General features: G+C 45.5%; 1 protein-coding gene across 4 annotated transcripts in view; it reads left to right on the top strand.

Annotated features, from left to right (window-relative positions):
• Spata13 (spermatogenesis associated 13) overlaps positions 1–22,665 on the top strand; it is a 158,031-nt gene that overhangs the window by 52,207 nt on the left and 83,159 nt on the right. For all 4 annotated transcript variants that reach the window (XM_045154064.1, XM_045154063.1, XM_045154066.1 and 1 more), the window contains one exon: positions 7,499–9,172. In XM_045154064.1, coding sequence (XP_045009999.1) covers positions 7,658–9,172 — 1,515 coding nt within the window. In that variant the 5' untranslated portion in view covers positions 7,499–7,657. Of the gene's footprint in view, positions 1–7,498; positions 9,173–22,665 lie in introns of those variants that run through there.

A 22,665-nucleotide genomic window follows, 5' to 3' on the forward strand; every position in this document is an offset into this window, starting at 1 on the left:
AAAGGGTACACCTGTACTTGGGGGATAACATTCTGAGTAGACAGCAAAGCACATAACCAGCCTATCTTTGCATCTTTGTACCCAGGCTTTATAAAGCGAGACCTTACCTTGAAGAACCAAATAAATAAATAAATGCTCATCCATCAGTATCATCAAACAATACATGAAACATTTTTTTATAGTTGAAAATTGTAAATTTCAATAGTTTTAAATAAGCCACTAAACCACCTGGACACTAATTGTTAACACGTTCATGGCTTTCGGAACTTTCTCTTTATTACTGATTTATATACATATATATATATATATATGTACATATATATATATATATTTGAGGTAGGATCTCACTCTAGCACAGGCTGCCCTGAATTTCACTTTGTAGTCTCAGGGTGGCCTTGAACTCACGACGATCCACTTACCTCTGCCTCCTGAGTGCTGAGATTAAAGGTGTGCGTACATACATATAATTTTTATTTATTTATTTACTTTTAAGATTTTTATTTTTATTTATTTATTTGAGAACAACAGACAGAGAAAGAGGCAGATAGAGAGAATATGGATGCGCCAGGGCTTCCAGCCACTGCACATGAACTCCAGACGCTTGCGTCCCCTTGTGCATCTGGCTAACATGGGTCCTAGGGAATGGAGTCTCGAACCAGGGTCCTTAGGCTTCACAGGCAAACGCTTAACTGCTAAGCCATCTCTCCAGCCCTTTTATTTATTTTTTTATGTTTCGTTTATTTTATTTATGAGAGTGAGAGAAAGAGAGAGAGTATGAGAGCAAGAAAGAGAGAGAGAGAGAATTAGCACACTAGACCCTCTAGTGACTGCAGTAGGGCTGCAGCTGGGAACGCTAGCTTGTGCACATGCGGCCCTGTGTGCGTGTGTCACCTTGTGTGTATGGCTTACATGGGTACTGGGGAGCTGAACCTGGGTTCTTAGGTTTCACAGGTAAGTGCCTTAACCTCTAAGCCATCTCTCCTGCCCCTAATTTATATTTTTAGACAGGGTATCACTTATAATTTGGACCTAGAACTTGCTGTGTAGCTCAGGCTGGTCTTGAGCTCATGATTCTCCTGCCTCATTTTTCAAGTACTGGGGCTGAAGGCCTGACCCTCTGCACCAGGTGCAGTATTTATTGTTCATCCTATAGGACACAACAGAATTGTGTGCCTTCCAGATTGTCTACCTGATAACGCAGAGCCTCACTGCATTTGGTGAGGTGTTTTCCTGTCTGCCAGCCTGAGGGATGCTGGAGTGGGAGCAAAATCAGGCATAGTTTCTGCCGTCAAAGAACCTTTTGTAGTGTTTGTTCCCAGTGCTACATTTTCTTTTCCTTTGATATTTTATTTGTTTACTTAAGAGAGAAAGAGGGAGAGGGAGAGAATGGGCATGCCAGAGCCTCCAGCCACTGCATGCAAGCTCCAGACGCATGTACCACCACGTGTATCTGGCTTATGTGGGTACTAGGGAATTGAACCTGGTTCAATTTTTCAATTTTCCTTAGGTTCCACAAGCAAGTGCCTTTACCACTACCTATCTCCCCAGCCTTTTTTTTTTTTTTTTAAATTTATTATTTATTTGCAAGCAGAGAGACAGAATGGACACACTAGGGTCTCCAGCCACTGCAAAGGAACTCCAGATGCATGAGTCACTCTATCTGGCTTTACGTGGGTACCGGGGAATGGAACCCAGGCCGTCAGGCTTTGCAAGCAGTCCCTTTAACCAATAGGCCAATCTCTCCAGCCCCCATTGTCATGTTTTCTATAATTTACATCAGTATGTTTTAGAAATCTCCTCCTGTATGTGTTTAATCTGATATATACTACTGAATTTCAATGATGCACTACTAAAGTTCTACTGGTCACAGTTGTTAAGAGAATTTTCATTACAGCTAGGGAGAAATATTCCATTGTGAAGTTCATACGCCCTAGAATATTGTGGGCAAATGGATTTCACAATATTCCCATCTCAAATTCTTTCTTGTAGTTCTCTTTATAAATATCTTTGGCAGAGTTCCCATGATTTACAAGACTGGTTATAAAGCCACTAATTGAATTGCAGCCCTTGTTAGTTAACGGAGGTCAAAGCATTAGTTCTAAATAATGCAACTTGGTGTGTTACTCAGAGATTCCAGGAAAGCTTCTGCCACAATGTTCGGTTTCAGTGTAAGCAGTACACAGCAGTTGCCTTGTTCAGCTCATGAAATTAGCAAGTCGCTCGTCTTCTATAACTGTGTTGTTCAGGTTTTCAGCAAGTATATTATGGAGTCTGAATACTAAATTTAAATGTTTTTAAGTAAATACTCAGCTAGTTTTGTAAAAATTTTAAGCATCTTCACTCTAAAAAAATATTGGTAAGCCAGGTGAGCTATGTGGGAGGCTGAGGCAGGAGGATTCACATTCAAGGACAGCGTGTGCTACAGAGTGAGTTCATGGCTACCCCAGGCAAATCAGAGAGACCCTGTCTCAAAAATTAAAAAGAAGCCGGGCGTGGTGGTGTACGCTTTTAATCCTAGCACTCGGGAGTGTGAGTTCAAGGCCACCCAGAGACTCCACAGTGAATTCCAGATCAGCCTGGGCTAGAGTGAGATCCTATCTTGAAAATAATTTTTTTTTTAATTAGAAAAAGGGCTAGGAATGTAGCGTAGTGGAAGAAGGCTTGGCTACCCTATATGAATCTCTGATCAGCTCAACTTCCAATAAAAAAAGAAAAGAACAATACGAAGCTTGGAAGTAGGCTCAGCAGTGAGGTGCTTGTTTGCAAAGGCTATAGGCATATGTCAACTCCCAAGCACATAAGCCAGGTGCAAAAATAGTGTTACAAGTGTCTGGACTTAGTTTGTGTTTGTTTGCAGAGGCAAGAGACTCTGCCCCCAGCCCCTAATACATGCAAATAAACAAATAAAGTTTATTTAAAAAAACAAAGAAAAATACATTAGGAAGGACTGAATTGTCATTTTGCTGACAAATATAAACAACTCAGGGAAACTGATAGTGTCACATGGTGATAACCTGACATCTAAGTGTGCAGGACACACAGCGCTCACACTTGCTCTCTGATTTTTTCTGAAAGCAGCCAGATAAAACTGTTGTTTTGATTTGGTAATACTGTTGAGGCAAGATGCTTAATGCCCCATGGAAGCATAAAATAAGGGATCTTGTTGACTCTTGGGGGTCCAGAAAAGAATTCCCAGAGAATATGACACTTGCAGTTGTTCTTGAATAATGATTAGGCGTTAGGCTCAGGGTGTATAAAACTATTTCTTTTTTCTTTTCTTTTTTCAAACAATTTTCATTTTCAAGCAGAGAGATGATGGGGGGAGAGATGGAAAGAATGGACACACCAGGGCCTCTAACACTGCAAACTCCAGACGCATGCACCATTTTGTGCGTTGGGCTTAACGTGAGTACTGCGGAATTGAACTCAGGTCATTAGGCTTTGCAGGCAGGTGCCATAACCACTGAGCAGTCTCTCCAGCCCTCTATCCCACTTATTTCTCTTGTTTTTCAAGGTAGAATCTCCCTCTATCCAGGCTGACTTGGAATTCACTATGTAGTCTCAGGGTGGCCTTGAACTCACAGCGATCCTCCTACCTTTGTCTCCCAAGTGCTGGGATGAAAGGCGTCAACCACCATACCCAGCCATTTCTCTCTTTTTTTTTTTTTTAAATTATTTATTGATTTATTTATTTGAGAGAGAAAGAGGTATGGGGGGGAGAGAATGGGTGCACCAGGGCCTACAGCCACTGCAAATGAACTCCAGATGCATGTGCCCCCTTGTGCATCTGGCTGATGTGGGCCCTAGAGAATCAAGCCGGGGTCCTTTGGCTTTGCAGGCAAATGCCTTAACTGCTAAGCCATCTGTCCAGCCCTATTTCTCTCTCTTTCTTTCTCTCTTTTTTTTAAAAAAAATTTATTTATTTATTTATTTATTTGAGAACAAGAGATGGAGACAGAGAGACTGGGCCCAGAGCCTCCAGTCAGTGCAGATGAACTCCAGATGTATGTACCACCATGTGCATCTGGCTTAAGCGGGTCCTGGGGAATTGAATCTGGGTCCTTCGGCTTTTCAGGCAAGCACCTCAACCGCTAAGCCATCACTCCAGCTATACTGTTCTGTTTACTGTATCCACAGCTTGCAAGGGACTTCCTCTGTTTTAGCCTGATATTTTCCAGACATTATTCACTCTCATTCTCTGCCTCCCTGTGTGCCCTTCTGGTCTGTCCTTTACTCATGCCAGTTTCTTCTTACCATCTTGACCTCCTTCTAGGCCCAACTCTGCTGCTTGTATCCAGCAGAGCCTCTTGAGTTGCTGGGTTGGTTGATGCAGACAGAAAAGTTGATGTCTTTTATATTAAAGATAGCACATGAAGGACAGGGTTCTGAGATGACTTACTGAAGATCACATGCTGGTACTAGATTTAGAATCTAGGTCCAGCTTCGTGTCTTCCAGGTAGCATTCTCAAACTACCCAACATTAAATCAAGAAATTATATCTCTGAGGGTCGCCTTAACACAGGTTCCTTCCAGGTTAGAAAAGGTCTCATGATGCCCTCTAGTGGTAGTGTCAGTAATTGTCCAGCCCAGTTGCAAGGCAAGGATCATGCTTTTTTCTTGTGTGACCAATGCAAATGGTAATGAAGCCACTGCTACTATGTAATATGCAGTCAGTCCTCCCCCCATCGAACTGGACCTGAATGTTTGATTAAACATTCATTTTGAATTCATTTTGAGATTTTAAGATACGACAATCACCACAGGTTTATGTGGGTGCTGAGAAGACGTGGACCTGTAGGCTTTGCAAGCAGGCATCATCTACCCAGCCCCTAGATTTTTTAAAAATGTATTATCTCTTTATTTGTATGTGTGTGTTTTAGGGCATGCCAGAGTTTATTGCTGCTGTGTTTGTGTCACTTCTTGCATCTGGTATATGTGGGTGCTGGGGAATCAAACCTGGGCTGGCAGACTTTGCAAGTAAGCATCTTTAACTGCTGAGCCATCTCCCCAGATTTTTTTTACTGTGACTTTTATTATAATAAACACCCATTGCTTGGGGGGGCGGGAAGAGAGAGGAGCCAAACTTCATTTATCCACTACAGACCTTGACTGGTTTTATTGTTCTTATTTTTTTTGTTCTTGTTTGTTTATTTGTTAGCTGTGAGACAAGGCCTCACTATGTAGCCCAAGCTGGCCTTGAACTCACTACCCTTCTATCTCAGCCTTCTAAGTGCTGGGATTACAGGCTTGTACCACTATGCCCAGCTGCTGTTTTTCTTCCCATAGAGAGAAGATATCATTAAGTTTAATAGCAAAATGGCCACAATTAATAAACCAAGTCCAAATATGACAACAGATGGTGGGGACAAGGAAGGAGGGAGGGTGGGACGTCACCTTACTCCCTAATCAGTGAAGGGGATGGGTGATACTGAACGTTGGCCATTTCTGGAACTATGCAGATTTGACACTCAGTGTCAGTGGGCGATGATTCCAGACTACCTCAGGTGTCTCCTTCAAGTGCAACCACAGTTCCTCAGCTCCCCCACCCCTACCCCCATCATTTCTCCATCAGAATTCTGCACAGTAGAGGACACAGCAGCTCATCAGTCTTCCCATTACTAGAGAACTGACAGGCTTGGTCATGTGATCTCCCTCTTCCCAGGCAGCATCAACCCATGGCTCCCCCTCTTCTTTGGGTATGACACCAGGGCCCAGAGGAAAAAAGGATGGAGTGTAGGAGCAGATGAAATACAGTTTGTTCTGTGTAAGGTTAAATTCTTCCCTTGAGAAGGTAAGCTGAAAGAGTCTAACCTCAAACTCCTTCTATAACTTCCTCCTCCCCCTCAATGCCTTGAATACTCCTTGGAGGCCACAGCTTGACAGGCATCTAAAACCAGCGGGGATTTGCTTTGTCAGGGTCATGAGTGTTGGAATTGGAGTCAAATGCTTGTGCCTGCAAATCCCAGCTGTGCCCTAGCCTCCCTACTCCTTAATTTAATTCGGGCCATGGATGAGACAGCAAGAAGACTCCCAGACAAATGACCTAACCTGCTCAAGCATCCGTGATTTTTTATAAAGTGGAGGACATTCTAGGGGCCTCATGGGTTATGTGTGCACTTGTGTGAAACTTGCCCTGGGGAGACATGAACACAAGTTTACTGGGGTTACTTACAGAGAGAGCATGGTTAGGGGTTACTTACAGGAGCATGGATGATTGAAAGGCAGCTGTGTCACTGAAAAGCCCACCCTGGCATAGGTAACTCCCCAAAGCTGCATCTTTGGAGCACACTGCATGTCTCACAGGCAACTCAGCTGGTCAGAGTCTCCCTCCACCCAGCAGTTATTTACTGCAATTATAACTTCCGGAAATGGTCTTGTGACCCTTTAAGTTTCAGCTCTCCAAAACTTATTGACCTCCCGTGTCTCCTCCCTTCCCCCCCTCCCCCGCCGCCCCCAGGAGTTTGAGGAAATTGCCAGTACTCAGAGGCATGGTGCTTTAAAAAGGGCTTAGTATGACACCGAAGTACATTGTGTTATAATTATTCATTCATTCATCATTTATAGAGACCTGGGGGGAGGAGGGGGCTGGGCAGGACTTAGTCTGGTGGGAATGGCTAAAGATGCAATGCTTTCACTTTCCAGATGAGGGGGAGAGCACAGACACAGGGTGGTGGTTAGGGACCCAGGTGTGGAGGAAGGGATATGTATGTAGTGGTCTGGGCCTGACACCAGCGAGGGAGGATGGGATTCGATTCTGACACTTGTATTTGAATTTCTAATACTGAAGTGTTGTCTTCACAACCCAATACTTCCTGGCCAGGCAGTTTGTTGATAGTGTCTCAGCTGTGATTTCTTCACAGCCCCTTCAAGTTTTCTTGGTTGGTGAACGTGGCCACGTATCCTTGCAGCATGAGTAGCTCTCTTCTAAGGGTTTAGTGATCTTCTTAAAATTTATATATTTGTTTGTGGGGGGGGTGTGGGTGCACCAAGGTACAGCACCCTTTAGGTGGTAAGCAGCCGACACTTGGTCTCTGTCAAAACTTCCAACAATCCATAAGCCAAGCTCCAATTTGCTGTGCTGCTGTTAACATGGGCTGCCAGTTCATCCTGGCACATTTTGAAGTCCTTCTGGGCATGTCGTGTTTGATAATAAAAGGTTCCTTCCAGTTCAAATAAAAAGAAGACACAGCCTTGAATTAAGCCTTGCCACTTTCATTCCAGTGGTTTTTTTTTTTTTCTTTCCAGAACTTCTACTTAGAGTGGTTTCAGCGAATTCAGTTCACCATCGTGTTGAATGCACACACCCTAGCTGCCGCTTTCTTTTTAGAAACATGTTTGCATTCTTTGATGGAAAGCAATTTTTGTTTTTAATTTAAAAGTAATTCTTAATCAGTCCTGTCATGGAGCTTGCCGTTTTCTCCTCCTAGTTGGGCTAAACGAGTGTCAAGGCCCTCCATGGGGACTATGGTTAAAATGCCTGCTTTGTTTTCTGCTGCAGGCAGTGGCTGCAACTGCTGAGCTGGATATACACCGCAGATGTGAAAGCCAGACTAAGGTCCTTGGAGATGAAGGGCTGGAGCTGAGGCCCTCGGACACAGGAGGGCATGGGGGTCTGAACCACGCTGCCTTGTGGCCACCAGTGCCTCTCTCCAAGAACATGACAACAGCGCAGGATGGCCATGGGCAAGGTGCCACAGACACTTGTCCAGCCTCCAACCCGAAGGCCCCCAAAATGGTGACATCCTGTGCAATTCAGAATGGAGGGTGCAAAAGCAGTCCCAGCAGCAACCCCGACCCGGACCCTGACGCCCCAGAAGCCAGGCTCAGCCCATCCAAGCTGGTGCGTCTCTTCTCGGTCAGCCGCAAGAAGATGAGCGCCCACGCCGAGAGGCCCCGCTCCGTGGTCCTCGTGGGGAATTCCTCCACGTGGAACGCCCTGGCCTCCTTCCGCAAAATGGGATCTTTTAAAAAACTGAAGTCGTCTGTCCTTCAAGGCATTCAGAACCACCGGGACGGGGCCGACGCCTCCAGGGAAGACAGAACCGAAGGGCACCCGGCAAGAGCCGTTCCCAACGGTGCCATCCTGGGAAAGGAGCCGGCGGCCAGGTGCTTGCAGTTCGCGTCCCTGGGCTCGGCGGGGGACGGGGCGGCCTCCGACTGCTCGGACCCCGAGGACACCGAGGATGCCTTCCAGCGGAGCACGCACCGCTCGCGCAGCATCCGCAGGGCCTACGGCCTGGGCCGCATCAGCCTGCTGGACCTGGGCCGCCAGCCGGCGCCGAACTTGAACTTGAACTTGAACCCGAACCCCGCGGGCGGGGGCCCCGCGGCCCTGCAGCGGAGGAGCAAGAGCACGGACAGCCTGAGCTTCCTGAAGAAGAGCTCCTTCAAGCGGAAGTCCACGTCCAACCTCGCCGAGCTGGCGGGCGCCTGCGACCGGCCCGCGGCGCCGCCCAGGACCCTGAGCAGCTCCTCCGCCGACTCCGAAAGGCTGGGCGGCTCCGAGAGGAGGAGCCGGCGCTGGAAGAGCCCCATTCGGGCCAAGGATTTCGATCGAGTCCTCCGGCTCGTGAGCAGTGTCAAGGATGGAGCCTGGAAGAGAGAGGCTCCCAAGGGTTCGAGCCCCGGCCCCGGCGCCGGCGGCGAGGCGAACCCGCCAGTGCGGCTGCGCAGCCGGCTGCACGACGACTACTCGCGCCGCTCCAGCAGGAACATGGAGCCCGATTCCCGGAGCTCAGCCGCCGCCTCGGGACTCCACCTGGACGTGGACACCGCCGTGTGCCCGCTGGAGGCCAAAAGCTGCCCCCGGCCCTCAGGCAGCCTCTCCTCTCGCCTCTTCCACCCCGAAGGCTTGAGCCAAGCCTCCCACGAGGCCAGCGCTGGCAGCCGGCCTCCATTCGACCCGGTGCAGCCTCCCACCCCTCTCAGACCCACCACGCCCAAGCCCCAGAGCCCTGGGAGCGCCAAGGGCCCAGACAGTCGCAGTGCGCTGTCCCTGAGCTCCGTTGACAGCGAAGAAAGGACAGAAGATGCTGCTCACAGGCAACCCCGGCCTGTGTCCCCCCAGGATCCTGTGCCCACCACCAGTGCCGAAGAGGTCAGAGAAGAAAGTGGTGACAGTCCTCCTCAACCGAGCCAAGGTGGGGCGGCCAGTCCAGAGGAGAAGAAACAGGTAAGGGTCCAGGTGTGTGTGTGTGTGTGTGTGTGTAGGTGACTGCTGAGTATTGCTCTGTCAGTTACCTGGGGATTTCCGTGCCGCACAGAATGGCGGCTCGGTGCTAACTACCCGTGTTTGAGTAGTAGCAAAGGTCAGTTGAGTTAGTCTACCAAGGTGAGAGTAGTTCTGTGCAAGAGCTGTTCGTGTACTCCACTCATAAACTTGCGTGGCATAACCAAGGCCCTGGGCTCCATCCCCAGCACCCATCCCTCACAAGTGAGTGAGTGAGTGAGTGAGTGAGTATCTTTTGAAGTGATTTGCTGGGGCTGGAGAAATGGCTCAGCAGCAGTTGAAAGCACTTGCTTGAAATGAATTGCTAATGAATATAATTCCTTGGTGTAGCATTTATCACACCATTCACTGAAAAGATATTTATTGATTTTCTACTAAGTGCTAGATCATGGGGTTGGGGGACTTGTGGATATCAGGGGTTCTCAAAGTTTTCCTGATTGAAGCAATTGTTATTGACCACATCTTTGTATTTTAAATTGTTGGCAATGTCCTTTCCAACAGAGTCCTTATAAATGTTCTTTTTTAAACCTTTTTATTGGGTTGGAAAGATGGCTTAGTGGTTAAGGTGTTTGCCTGCAAAGCCAAAGGACCCTAGTTCGATTCCCCAGGACCCACGTAAGCCAGATGCAGTAGGTAGTGCATGCATCTGGAGTTCATTTGCAGTGGCTTGGAGGCCCTGGCGTGCCCATTCTCTCTGTCTCTGACTCTCTCAAATAAATAAATTTAAACTTTAAAAAAAAACTTGTTATTGACAACTTCCATATATAGAGATCATGTACCATATACCTTGATCATAATTCCACCACCCTCCCATTTTTTTCTCCCCTGTGGCCCCTCCACTGAGACAAAATTCTTTATGCTAAGGGACTATTATGTGTCACAAGTCTATTTTATATCCTAGCAATAAATTAGGAACATGCAGTTCTGTACCTGTCAAATGACGAATGATGCTTGTTCAAAGAGATGTTTTATGATGGTTATTGTCCTTATTTTTAGAGTTGAACTACAAGCATCTCATGAATTGGATCAGCTAATAACTATCAGAGCTACAAGAGCAGTGTTCTCTTCACATCCTGTCAAGCATCCAGACAGTTTCACTGTACTATGTAATTCTCATGTATAAGTGCATTCAGTAATATCAGCTTACCTAGTTAAAAATGTATGTATTGTGAATTATTCTTCACATACATTTCTAGACTGTTTATAGGCGTGAATTGGTACTTGCCATAGACAAAAATCTCATAGCAGAGGTCCCTGGAGAGGACCTTTGTTTTTGAGACAGGGTAACCCAGGCTGTCCTCAAAGTTTTGAAGTTCATGCTTCCACCTCCCAAGTGATGATTGGTGTGTCCTGCCACCATACCTGGCAAGGCTCCCTTTTGACCTTTGCTATCTAGAGACATTTAAACCATAGAACCTTCTTGAAAGAACTAGAAAGGAGAATTACTGCAGAGTGTTTTCAGGAGGTCCAAACCAACTCAAAGGATCCCTGGGCAGCCAGGCAAACATGACTGCTTTACCCTCTGTGAATCCAGGTTGATCCAGAGACCGTGTTCTGAAGATGGTCATATGGAGTACTTCAAAGACACAGAACTGTAGAGTAATAGCCTATCTCAGAAAAAGTGGAGGCTGGTGTACCCTCTTTTTAAAAAAATTATTTTTATTTATTTATTTGAGAGAGAGCAAGAGGCAGAGCGAGCGAGAGAGAGACAGACAGACAGTTGAATCAAAAATGACTGAGTCTAAGCCAGACGTGGTGGTGCATGCCTTTAATCCCAGCACTCAGGAGGCAGAGGTAGGAGGATTGCTGTGAGTTCAAGGCCATCCTGAGACTACATAGTGAATTTCAGGTCAGCCTGAGCTAGAGTGAGACCCTACCTCTAAAAATAAAAATAAATAAATAAAAATGACTGAGTCTGTAGGCCATACATTGAAACTACCTCATATCTCAAGTCTGGAAGCAGAAAGAGAGAAAGGATCCTTGAGGTTTGTGGTGGTTCGATTTGCATGCCCCCCATACACTTATGTACTGTGAATGCTTAGGTCCCCAGCTGGTGGTAATTTGGGAATTGAAACTTCCTGGAGGCAGTGTATATTATGGATGGTGTTATGGGTAGGGGTATTATAGCCAGCTTCCTCTTGGCAGTGTTTGGCATATTCTCTGCTTGCTGCTGCCCATCTGATGTTGGCAATGTTGACCGGGAGGCGATGTCACCCCTCTCTGCTCGTGCCATTGTTTTCCCCTGCTGTCATGGGGCTTCCCTTGAGTCTGTAAGCTAAAATACCCTCCCCCCTTTTTCCCTACAAGCTATCCTTGGTTGGGTGTTTTCTGTCAGCAATGCAAACCTGACTGCAACAAGGTCCCAACAGACTCTTGAAGGACATGCCCTAAGCAGTTACCTTCTCATGGCTGGAACTAAACTCTTGATCAGAGGTAGATAATTTGTAAGTAGAGAGAGACAGAACTGGTGTGCCGGGGCCTCCAGCCTCTGCAAATGAACTCCAGATGCATGCATCTCTGTGCACCCAGCTTTACATGGGTACTGGGAAATCAAACCTAGGTTATTAGGCTTTGCAGGCAAGTCCCTTAACTGCGAAGCCATCTCTCCAGCCCTGGCTTGTAGTTTTGAGGGAAAGCATGATAAGAGCAGAAGCCTGGCTCATATTGTCACATATCAGCAGGGGAAGCAGCAGAAGGTGGCATTGGGGCTGGGCTAATAAATTTCAAGGCCTGTCCCCAGTAAGGCTCCACCTCCCAAAGGCTGTAATAGCTGGGGTGGGGGTTAGATATGAGGTTTAATCATAAACACATGAGGCTGGGAGGATATTTTTATATTCAAACCACCACATGCCCTTAATGACCTGAGGACCTCCCACTAGCTTCTACCTCGTAAACATACAATAGCACCAAGCTTTTACATGTGGACATTTATATAAAAGCTGGAATCTAGAAGTCAGGCATGGTGACACACGCCTATAAACCCAGCCCTTGGAAGGCTGAAGTAAAAAGATTTCTATGAATTTGAGGCCAGCCTGGGTTTGAGCTACTGAGTGGTTTCCAGGTCAGCCTTGGTTAAAGTTAGACCATGCCTTGATATCCCCCACAAAAGAATCTTGGGGCTGGGGATATAGTTGTATGGTAGAGAACTTCTCTAGCATGCATGAGGCCTTGTGTTTAATTCCTAGTACCAAATTTTTTTAAGAAGGAAGGAAAAGGGCTAGAAAAAGGGCTCTGCAGTTAAAGGTGCTTGCTTGCAAAACCTGACAGCCCAGGTTCAAATCACCAGTACTCATGTAAAGCCAGATGCACAAAATGGAGCATCTGTGGTACATTAGCAGCTCAGCTTATTAAAGGTGAACACATGTAGATAATTCTATAGACTTGCCTGAATATGTTCTTTACATTGTTGAATGGAGAAGGTAGAAATATATATATTATAGAATTAGAAAAATTTTAATATTCCGGGTTGGAGAGATGTCTTAGCAATTAAGGTGCTTGCCTGTGAAGTCACAGGGCCCAGGTTTGATTCTCTAGGTCCCATATAAGCCAGATGCACAAGGTGGCTCATGAATTTGGAGTTCATTTGCAGTGGCTAGAGGCCCTGGTGCACCCATATTCTCTTTCTCTCTATCTCTCATAAATAAATTTAAATTTTTTAATTTTAAAAATTGTAATATTCCTTTTAATAAAGGTGAGTGATTTTATTTAAAATCTATAATGCATATACTAGAAATAACAAAATCATCTTTGAGAAATCATAAGTAGTTTACAAGACTATTACTATAGAAAGAAGCTGGGGAGTGTCATGCTGCTGCCCTATATAAATTAACATGGCCACATCCTGCCACCTGGTGGTAAGCATTGCTGTGAGGAACAAGTCATTGGAATTACTCTGTGGTTTAAAAATGCAGTTTGGGGACTGGAGAGAGATGGCTTAGCGATTGAGCACTTGCCTGTGAAGTGCAAGGACCCTGGTTTGAGGCTCAATTCCCCAGGACCCATGTAAGCCACATGCACAAGGTAGCACATGCATCTGGAGTTCGTTTGCAGTGGTTGGAGGTCCTGGTGCGCCCATTCTCTGTTTGTCTCTCTGCCTCTTTCTCTTTCTGTCTGTCTGTCACTCTCAAATTTAAAAAAAAAAAAACCAAAAAAAAAAACCTTAAGTTTAAAAAATGAAGTTTGGGCTAGAGGTGATGGCTCACTCAGCAGTTAAAGATGCTTGCTTGCAAAGTCTACTGACTCAGGTTCAGTTCCCCAGTACCTGCATAAAACCAGATGCACATAGTGGCGTATCTGCAGTTCATTCAAAGCAGCAAGATGCCATGGTTTTTTCTCTCTCCCTATCTCTCTCTCTTTATTTTTTCAGTTTTGGTTTTTCAAGGTGGGGGCTCAACCTAGCTCAGGCTGACCTGGAATTCAATATGTAGTCTCAGGGTGGCCTCAAACTCATAGCAATCCTCCTACCTCTGCCTCCCAAGTGTGCTGGGATTAAAGGTATACACCACCACGCCTGGCTTCTCTCTTGAATAAATGAACAATTTTTCTTTTTTTTTTTTTTTTGGTTTTTCACTCTAGCCCAGGCTGACTTGGAATTCACTATGGAGTCTCAGGGTGACCTTGAACTCACAGCAATTCTCCTACCTCTACCTCCCGAGTGCTGGGATTAAAGGCGTGTGCCACCACACCCGGCTTTAAAAATAGTTTTAAAAATAAAAATGAAATTCATAAACAGAGTCCACAAACCTGTAACCCTAGTACTTGGGAGTCTAAGGCGGGAGCATTGTAAGTTTGAAGTCAGCCTGGTATACCTAGTGAGATCATGTCTCAAAAAGGCAAAATAGAGCCAGGTGTGGCGACACGTGCCTTTAATCCCAACACTTGGGAAGCAGAGGTAAGAGGGACACTGAGTGTTCAAGGCCACTTTGAGACTACGTAGTAAATTCCAGGTCAGCCTAGACTGGAGCAAGACCGTATTTTGCTTAAAAAAAAAAAAGACAAAATAGAAATAAAAACTTTAAAAAAAAAAAGTGTTTAGGACTGGAGAGATAGCTTAGTGGTTAAGGCATTTGCCTGTGAAACCTAAGAACCCAGGATCAATTCTCTAGGTCCCACATAGGCCAGATGCACAAGGTGGCATATGCGTTTGTCGTTCATTTGCAGCGGCTGGAGGCCCTAGTGCGCCTGTTTTCTCTCTCTTCCCTCTCTCCCTCTCTCTCTTGTCTATCTGTCTCTAATAAATATATAAAAAGAAAAACTTAAAAAAAAAAAGACAATAGGACTGGGGAGGTGGCTCTGCACTTATGGGCACTTGCTTGCAAAGCCTGATGGCCCATGTAAAGCCAGGTGTACAAAGTGGTACATGCATCTGGAGTTCATTTGCAGTGCTAAGAGGCCCTGATGCGCCAAGTTTTTGTCCCTTTCTAAAATAAATAATTTTTTAAATGACAAAATAGAGATTAGGCATGGTGGTGCACACCTAATGATCCCAGCAGTTGGGAGGCTGAGGTAGGAGGATCACTATGACTTGAAGCCAGCCTTGGATACAGAGTGAATTCCAGATTAAACTTGGCTAGAGTGAGACCCTGCTTAAAAAAAAAAAAGAAAAAGAAAAAGAAAAAGAAATAATAATAATAACAACATTGCCTGTGGCAGAGTGCTTGTCCGGCATGCACCCACCCCAGGTTCCCTTCCCTGGTACTGAACAAAAAACCCAAAGCCACGTAGCCTTTACTTGTTGACAGTGGCCCTTGTTCTCTAAAAGGTACAGGCAAAGCAGAAGTTCAGGTTCCTGGGACTAGAAAGATTGCTCAGTGGCTAAAGGTGCTGGCCTATAAAGCCTGTTAGCCTGGGTTCAATTCCCCCAGCCACTTAATGTAAAGCCAGATTTTAAAAAAAGTGGTACAAGTCTGGCATTGATTTGTAGTGGTAAGAGACCCTGGTATGTACACACATGCGCATGCACACACAGGCGAAAATAAGTAAAAAATTAAAAAGTTCAAGTTCTAGGCTAACCTGGGACACACAGAAAAAACTCTGTAAAAACAAAACACTAATCTAGCTGGCTATGGTGGCACACCCCTTTAATCCCAGCACTCGGGAGGCAGAAGTAGGAGGATTGCTGTGAGTTCGAAGCCACCCTGAGACTTCATAATGAATTTCAGGTCAGCCTGGGCTAGAGCAAGACCCTACTTCGAAAAAGAAAAACACTAATCTGACATCAATCTAATTTCATAAGGAATTTCTCATCTCTAAGACTGTAATTCAGTGCTAGATACAAAAGAGGCAGAGTTACTGCAGGATTTCTGAAAGGGACATTGTCTTTCGGCTCGTGCATGTAGAGTCACTGGCTGTTATAAGGAACAAGAAACAGCCTTTCCAGAGAGCTGTAGTGAGCTGCAGTCTTTTTTAAGTGCGTTGGTGGGACTGCAGACCTGCCATTCAGAAGATACCTAATCACGGCAAACTAGAAAATCTTTAATTTCTCCTGACCTCAGTTTTCCCCAGGGCAGAGCATGAAGTAACTGCTTGGTAAGATTTTATGAACCATGAAATCATCCATGTTAAACACTTAACCTGGCAGCTACTGTGAGATTGTTTCATTCCCTTTAAATAATTTATCCATTCTGGGGTGACCAGCCTTAACACAGGGTATATTATAGACAGTTTCCCTCCACTGTGAGATTTTTTTTTTTTTTTTTTGGATATAATACTATTAGAGTAGATTGAGAAATTCTTTAATTAGATTTATGTCACATTAATTTTGTTTTGCTTTTTGAGATAGGGTCTCACTCTAGCCCAGGATGACCTGGAATTCACTAGTCTCAGGCCAGCCTTGAACTCACAGTAGTCCTTCTACTTCTGCCTCCTGAGTGCTGGAATTAAAAGCGTGTGCCACCGTGCCTGGCTTTTTTTTTTTTTAATTATTTTTGAGGTAGTGTTTCATGTATCTCAGGCTAGCCTCAAACCTGATATGTAGCAGAGGATGACCTTGAACTTCTGCTCCTCCAGTCTTTACTTCCTAAGTTCTGGGAATAGAGATGTGTGCCACCACATCTAGTTTGTGCGGTGTTGGGTATCAAAAGGCTTTATACATGCTAGCAAGTATACCAACTGAGCTACATCCCCAGGCATTTTTATTTATTTGCAGAGAGAGAGAGAGAGAATGTGCATGCAAGGACCTCTAGCCACTGCAAACAAACTCCAGATACATATACTAGCCACTTTGTGCATCTGGCTTTATGTGGGTACTGGGGAGTTGAACCGGGGTTGTTAGGCTTTGCAGGCAAATCCCTTAATTGCTGAGCCACCTCTCCAGCCCCTCAGACCTTTAAAAAAGAAAACAAATGCATGAGAGTTAAATTTCATCATATGCTAACATTGGTATGTTCATTTATGGATGCACCAAGCCAAAATTGTTTTACGTGGACCAGATGCAAAAGACCACAATTAAGCGTAGCCCAATAAGAAACGGGTGGCTCAGAGATGTACATGAGCCCAGATGTATCACTGTTGTAAGAGTGCTCTCTCTAGAAGGGGACAGTCAAACAAAAGACATCAAGCATAATGCTGTGAACTTCAAGAAGGTTTTACTTCTTAATCAGTTGTACCAAATCGGTGCCAGTAAAGATTTCATAAGAGTGAGCACATCGGATTGGAAGAAGTAGGGTGTCTACAGGAGATTCTTTCAGGAAGGGGCAGTAGCTGGGCAGGCGTGCAGAGATCTCTGTGATGGAGAGAACAGGGAGTAGTGGCATTGGCTTTCATGCAGCAGAATTCAAGTGACAGTATCGAGGTCAGGTCATGAGTATAGAGGATCTGCAGTGCTTGATAAATACCCCGGAGCCAGCAGTGTTTATAAACAGAGACGGCCCCCACCTCGAAAGTGCGGTGTGGAGAAATAGAGAAGAGGTTGAGAAAGAAAGGGACAAGAAGAAACCTGTCAGTTTATTGCCAAGCTGTGGAAGGTGAGGGTGGATAGGAAGTGGGTAAGCAAGGAAGCCAAGTCATTCGGACTGTGAGAAGGGGATGGGCACCCAAGATGTGTTCGTGTCCTCAGTCGGTCATTGCTGCTGTATGCCGGATGTGGGGAGAGCGAAGGTTTATTTTATTTTTACTACAAAACTCTCCTTATGCTCAAAGTAAGTTATGATTTGCCAGGCATGATGGTTAATCCCAGCCCTTGAGAGGCTGATGTGGGAGGATCACTGTAAATTTAAGGTTATCTTGGCTACAGAGTAAGACTTCCATCTCCAAAAAAGGGGGTTTTACATACCTTGTCCCCTGGGCTGCCCAGTAGTGTCTTGGCTTGGGTCCTGTCAGTGGAAAAAAAAGGGGAGAGGTTGTTAGCAGTGGTAAGGGTTTTTCATGAGATTAAGGGCACCAAAGGCAGATTTAATGACTTGGACAAAAATAGCAGAATTGCATAGGGACTTAAAGTGGGGTCCCTGATTGGGGTGTTGAAGTGGAGTGTTGCTGAACCTTCAGAGCTGCCAGGAAAACCGTGGGAGAAGAGGCGGGAGTGTTACCTGGACCTCGGCACTGTCCCCTACTTGGTGTACTCTTTCTCACCCGCATTTCCCCGCCCGTAAGCTGGAGCTGCCCAGTCCCTCCACACAGCTTGTTGTAAGGCCCAGCAAGCACATGTAACCCTGTGTCCATCAGAGACTTGCATGTGATCCTGCCCCGCACAGTGACTAATCTGTAGTCAGTGAACTACAGATAGCTTCTGTACAGGTGCATGGGTGGAGAAGCAGAAGATAAGCTTGGTTAGGTCTGCATGTGATTTGGAGGGACCTTGCCTGCAGCTGTGGACTTGGACTTCACCCCACAGGCACTGGCCAGGGAGAGCTGGTGCGGTACTGCACAGGGAGGGACTTGTGGGACGACAGTTGACGAGACCAGCATTCCAGCATTGTGGAGAGAGTGGCCACGGGGAGGCAGAGGCCCTCCTGAGCCCAGTCTAGAGGTCATGAGGCCTGTATGTGGGCCGTGGAAGTAGAGAGGAAGGGGGAGATTGCAAAGTCATTTAATGTTTATATAGAGAGAGGGTCAAAGATGCCTGGTGCTGCCCGGGTAGCATCTTGTGTTTGAATGCCACCCATCAAACAAGTCACAAACTTGTTCCTAAAATGAACCATCCCTCTGGCTTCTCGTCTAGAATGACGCAGTAGGTAAGCAGGGCTAAACTGAGGCCTGTTTTCCATTTGAACAGTCGTAGGGTTTCCTTACTGGTAAGTACTGTGTATGTAATGACAGCTCCTAGGTCAGGGTGCTGCCTCCATGTGGGTCAATCAGGGGTGCAGCAGATTCAAGGCACAGTTTTGGCACCTTGCAGATTACTAACACAGGACTATTGGTTGTTTCAAATGCTGGCTGGGACACCTACAGGGCTTAGAAGTTTTCCATGCAGCCATTCCTCGAATCAGGAAGATGGTGTTCCCTAGCAAAAGAAATGCTTGGGATGTAGCTCAGTTGCCAGAGTACCTGGGTATGGGGATGGGTATTGGTATGCCAGGGCCTCTTCCTGCTGCAAACAATTACAAGACACTTCTATCACTTTTTGCATCCACCTTATGTGGGTAGACTGGGAATTGAACCCTGGGCCAACAGTCTTTGCAAGCAAGTACCTTTAACAGCTAAGCCATTTCCCCTTTAGGCTTTTTGATCAGTGATACTTGTAAATTTGTCAGTTCAGGGAGACATCATGTAATATGTTGTCTTGTTAAATATATATTTATTTATTTATTTATTTATTTGAGAAAGAGAAACAGAGAGAAAGAGGCAGAGAGAGAGCTAGAGGGAATAGGAGAGTAGGTACGGGCACAAAGGCCTGCCACTGCAAACAAACACCAGAAGCATGTGCCACTTTGCGCCTCTGGCTTTACATGGATACTAGGAAATCAAACCCAGGCCATTAGGCTTTGCGAGCAAGCACCTTTAACCACTGGGCAATCTCTGCAGCTAATATGTTGTCTTTTAACCTGGCCTTTTATTCCCTGAGCTGTTGTTTTCAGTGTTTACGATGCTTCACTGTTTACCATGTCTCAGCCCATCAGTCCTTTTCAAGATGAGTAACATTCTATTATATAAGTAGACCGCACCTTGTTATCTGTTCCTCAGTTGGTGCACACTTGGGTTGTTTCCATCTTTTAATATGAATAGTGCTGCAAGCTGGACCTGGTGTCACACACTGTAATATCACCACTCTGGAGACAGGCAGGAAGATTTTTAGAAGTTCAAGGCCAAGACTCACACAAAACAAACAAGAATACAGAGAAAGCACGAGGGGTCTTCAGAGAAACAGACAGCAGGGGCTGTGTGAGGGTTGGCTGCTACAACCTGGAGGCCGGGTCTCACCATCTGCCGTTGCAAGCTGGAGACCCAGCAAAGCCAAAGCCAGCAGTGTATTTCAGTCTTTGCCTGAAGGCCTGAGAACAGGGTGGGGTATAGGAGCTGGTGTCAGTCCTGGAGCTGATGACCCCAACTGTAACAGGGCTAAGAGACGGCTGACCCTGCTTGAGAGGAGGAAGTGCCCCGTTCTGCTTAGCTCATCCCATCTGGGCCCTCTCTGAATGGTACGTACCTGTCTGCATTGGTGAGGACTGATTTTACCAAGTCTGTTGACTGATGCTAATTGGAAATACTCTCCTCATGAACGCAATATTCCCTAGCCCAAGTAAGTTGGGTTAACCACTGTTTACGAGCTGCAGATATTCATAATCTACCCTGTCTTTATTTTGTCTTTATTTCCTCAGCTGTGGGGCTTGACCCAGGCCAAGTGAGCACTGTCACTGAGCCATACCCTCAGCCAGTTTCTAGGGTGTTTTGTTTTGGTTTGGTTTTTCTTTTGAGACCAGACCTCCGAATGCAGCTCAGGCTGGCCTTAAAACCGCAACCCCCATGCCTCAGCTTCCTGAGTGCTGGGATTTTAGGGGTGCACTATCACAGCATGCTTAGGTGTGTTTTCTTTTTGTTTTTTGGATTTTTTTTTTTTTTTGAAGCACAGTCTTACTCTAGCCTAGGCTGGCCTTGAACTCATAGCAATCCTCCTACCTCAGCCTCCCAAGTGCTGGCGTAGAATTCTTTATTTTTGTTTTACTTTTTAAAATAGTATTTATTTATGTACTTATTTGACCTAGATAGAGAGGCAAATAGAGAGAGAGAATGGGCATGGTAGGGCCTTTAGCCATACAAACAAATTCCAGATGCATGCGCCACTTGTGCCTTTGGTTTTATGTGGGTACTAGCATATTGAACCCAGGTCCTTAGGTTTTGTAGGCAACTGACTTAACTACTGAGCCATCTCTATAGCTCTTTTTAAAAAACTTTTTATTGACAACCTGGATACACATACACAAAATATCCTGACCATATCCCCTCCCACCACTTTCCTTTCCCCTTCCTGTGTCTTGACTTCACCAAACCCCTTCTTTTTTATATTTTATTTATTTATTTGAGAGAGATAGAAAGAGGCAGATAGAGAGAGAACAGGTGCGCCAGGACCTCCTGCCATTGCAAATGAACTCCAGATGTGTGTGCCACTTTGTGCATCTGGCTTTATGTGGGTACTTGGGAATCAAGCCTTGGGTTCTTAGGCTTTGCAAGCAAGTGCCTTAACTGCTAAGCCATCTCTCCAGCCCCAAACCCCTTCTTTCTAACTAGTCCCCCCCCTCTCTCTTTTGTTTTTCAAGGTAGGCTCTTGCTTTAACCCAGGCTGACCTGGAATTCACTATGTAATCTCAGTGTAACCTTGAACTCACAGCATTCCTTCTACCTCTGTCTCTTGAGGGCTGGGATTAAAAGTGTGCACCACACACCTGGCCCCATTTTCTCTTTTGATGTCGTCTTTTGTTGTTGTTGTTTTGAGATGGGGGTTTCACTGTAGCCCAGGCTAACGTGGAATTAATTCTGTACTTCCAGGCTAGCCTTGAGCTCAAAGTGATCCTCCTACCTCTGCCTCCTGAGTGTTGGAATTAAAGGCATGCACCACCACACCTGGCTATGTCATTTCTTTTTAAATTTTACCCTCATATTATGCTAATCGTATGTAGGTATAATCAGCCCCTATGATGTCATGAATGCCTTCCAGGTCACCCATCCTTTGGCTCTTACATTCTTTCCACTATCTCTTCTGCAATGGTCCCGAAGCTTGAAGGGTGTCATAGTGCTATCTGTATGTTTTTTCTATACTGTTCTGGGGGTGTCATGGCAGTGTCTATATGCGTTTTCCATAGTGTCCTGCAAGGTGTCATGGTGGTGTCTGTATGGTTTTTATGTTTTGTTTTGTTTTGGTTTATGGTTTTTAGAAGTAGGGTCTCATTCTAGCCCAGGATGACCAGCAATGCACTATGTGGTAGCCTTGAGCTAACATCAGTCCTCCTTCTTCTGCCCTCCCAAGTGCTGGGATTAAAGGTATGCGCCACCACACCTGACGTGTATATGTTTTTTATATTGTCTTATTGCTGGTTAACATCATTTGCTTTCTTCTAGATGTTTTCAGCTATGCATTTTCTTTCCTGGGCACGCTGATGCGTGACTACAGTCCCAGCCTTTAGGAAGTTGAAGCAGAAGGATTGTCTTGAGTTTGAGGCCAGCCTGGGCTACAGTTAGAGACTCTGACCCCCACCACCCAACACCCAACACGAAGGGAAGAGGGATTGCTTGCAGAATACAAGTCAGACATTTGGGTCATCAACAACCGAATCGTTTTCCGGTAGCTCATTTCTAGACTAGTTTATTGCTAGCAAAGTGTCATTAAAGAGGATTTGCCCTTTGAAAACAGGAGGGAGCCATCCTGTGGTGCACACCTGTGGTGCACACCTGTGGTGCACACCTGTGGTGCACACCTGTGGTGCACACCTGTGGTCCAGCACTCATGAGGCTGAGATAGGGATCGCTTGAGCCCAGAAGTCAGGCTAGCCTGGGCAGCCTAGGTAGACCCCAACTAAAAAATAAAAAAATGAAACACAGAAAAAAAAAAAAATGAGGAGGAAACAGAATCACCCAGGTACATGCCCAAGAAAGAGCATCTTTGGTGATTTTTAAAATTTTACATATGATACTTATTTTTGGAGCACAGTATTATAACTTGGTACATGGATACCAAGTGCTGATCAAATCAGGGTAATGAAATATTTTTGTTGAGAAGTTTTATTTTTATTTTTTCTATTATTATTGTCACTATCATTTCTTTTGAGATGGTTTCATGGACCCCAGACTGGCCTTGAATTTAATATGTAGCCAAGGGTGACTTTGAACTCTTTTTTTTTTTGAGGTAGGGTTTCACTCTTCTCTATGGAGTCTCAGGGTGGCCTCGAACTCACAGTGATCCTCCTACCTCTGCCTCCTGAGTGCTGGGATTAAAGGTGTGTGCCACCACACCCAGCTCCAAGAATTATTTTGATTGTTTGTTTTGGTTTTTGGTTTTTCAAGAATTA

The sequence above is a fragment of the Jaculus jaculus genome, chromosome 7 (genome assembly GCF_020740685.1).
Source record: "Jaculus jaculus isolate mJacJac1 chromosome 7, mJacJac1.mat.Y.cur, whole genome shotgun sequence".
Taxonomy (NCBI): Eukaryota; Metazoa; Chordata; class Mammalia; order Rodentia; family Dipodidae; genus Jaculus; species Jaculus jaculus.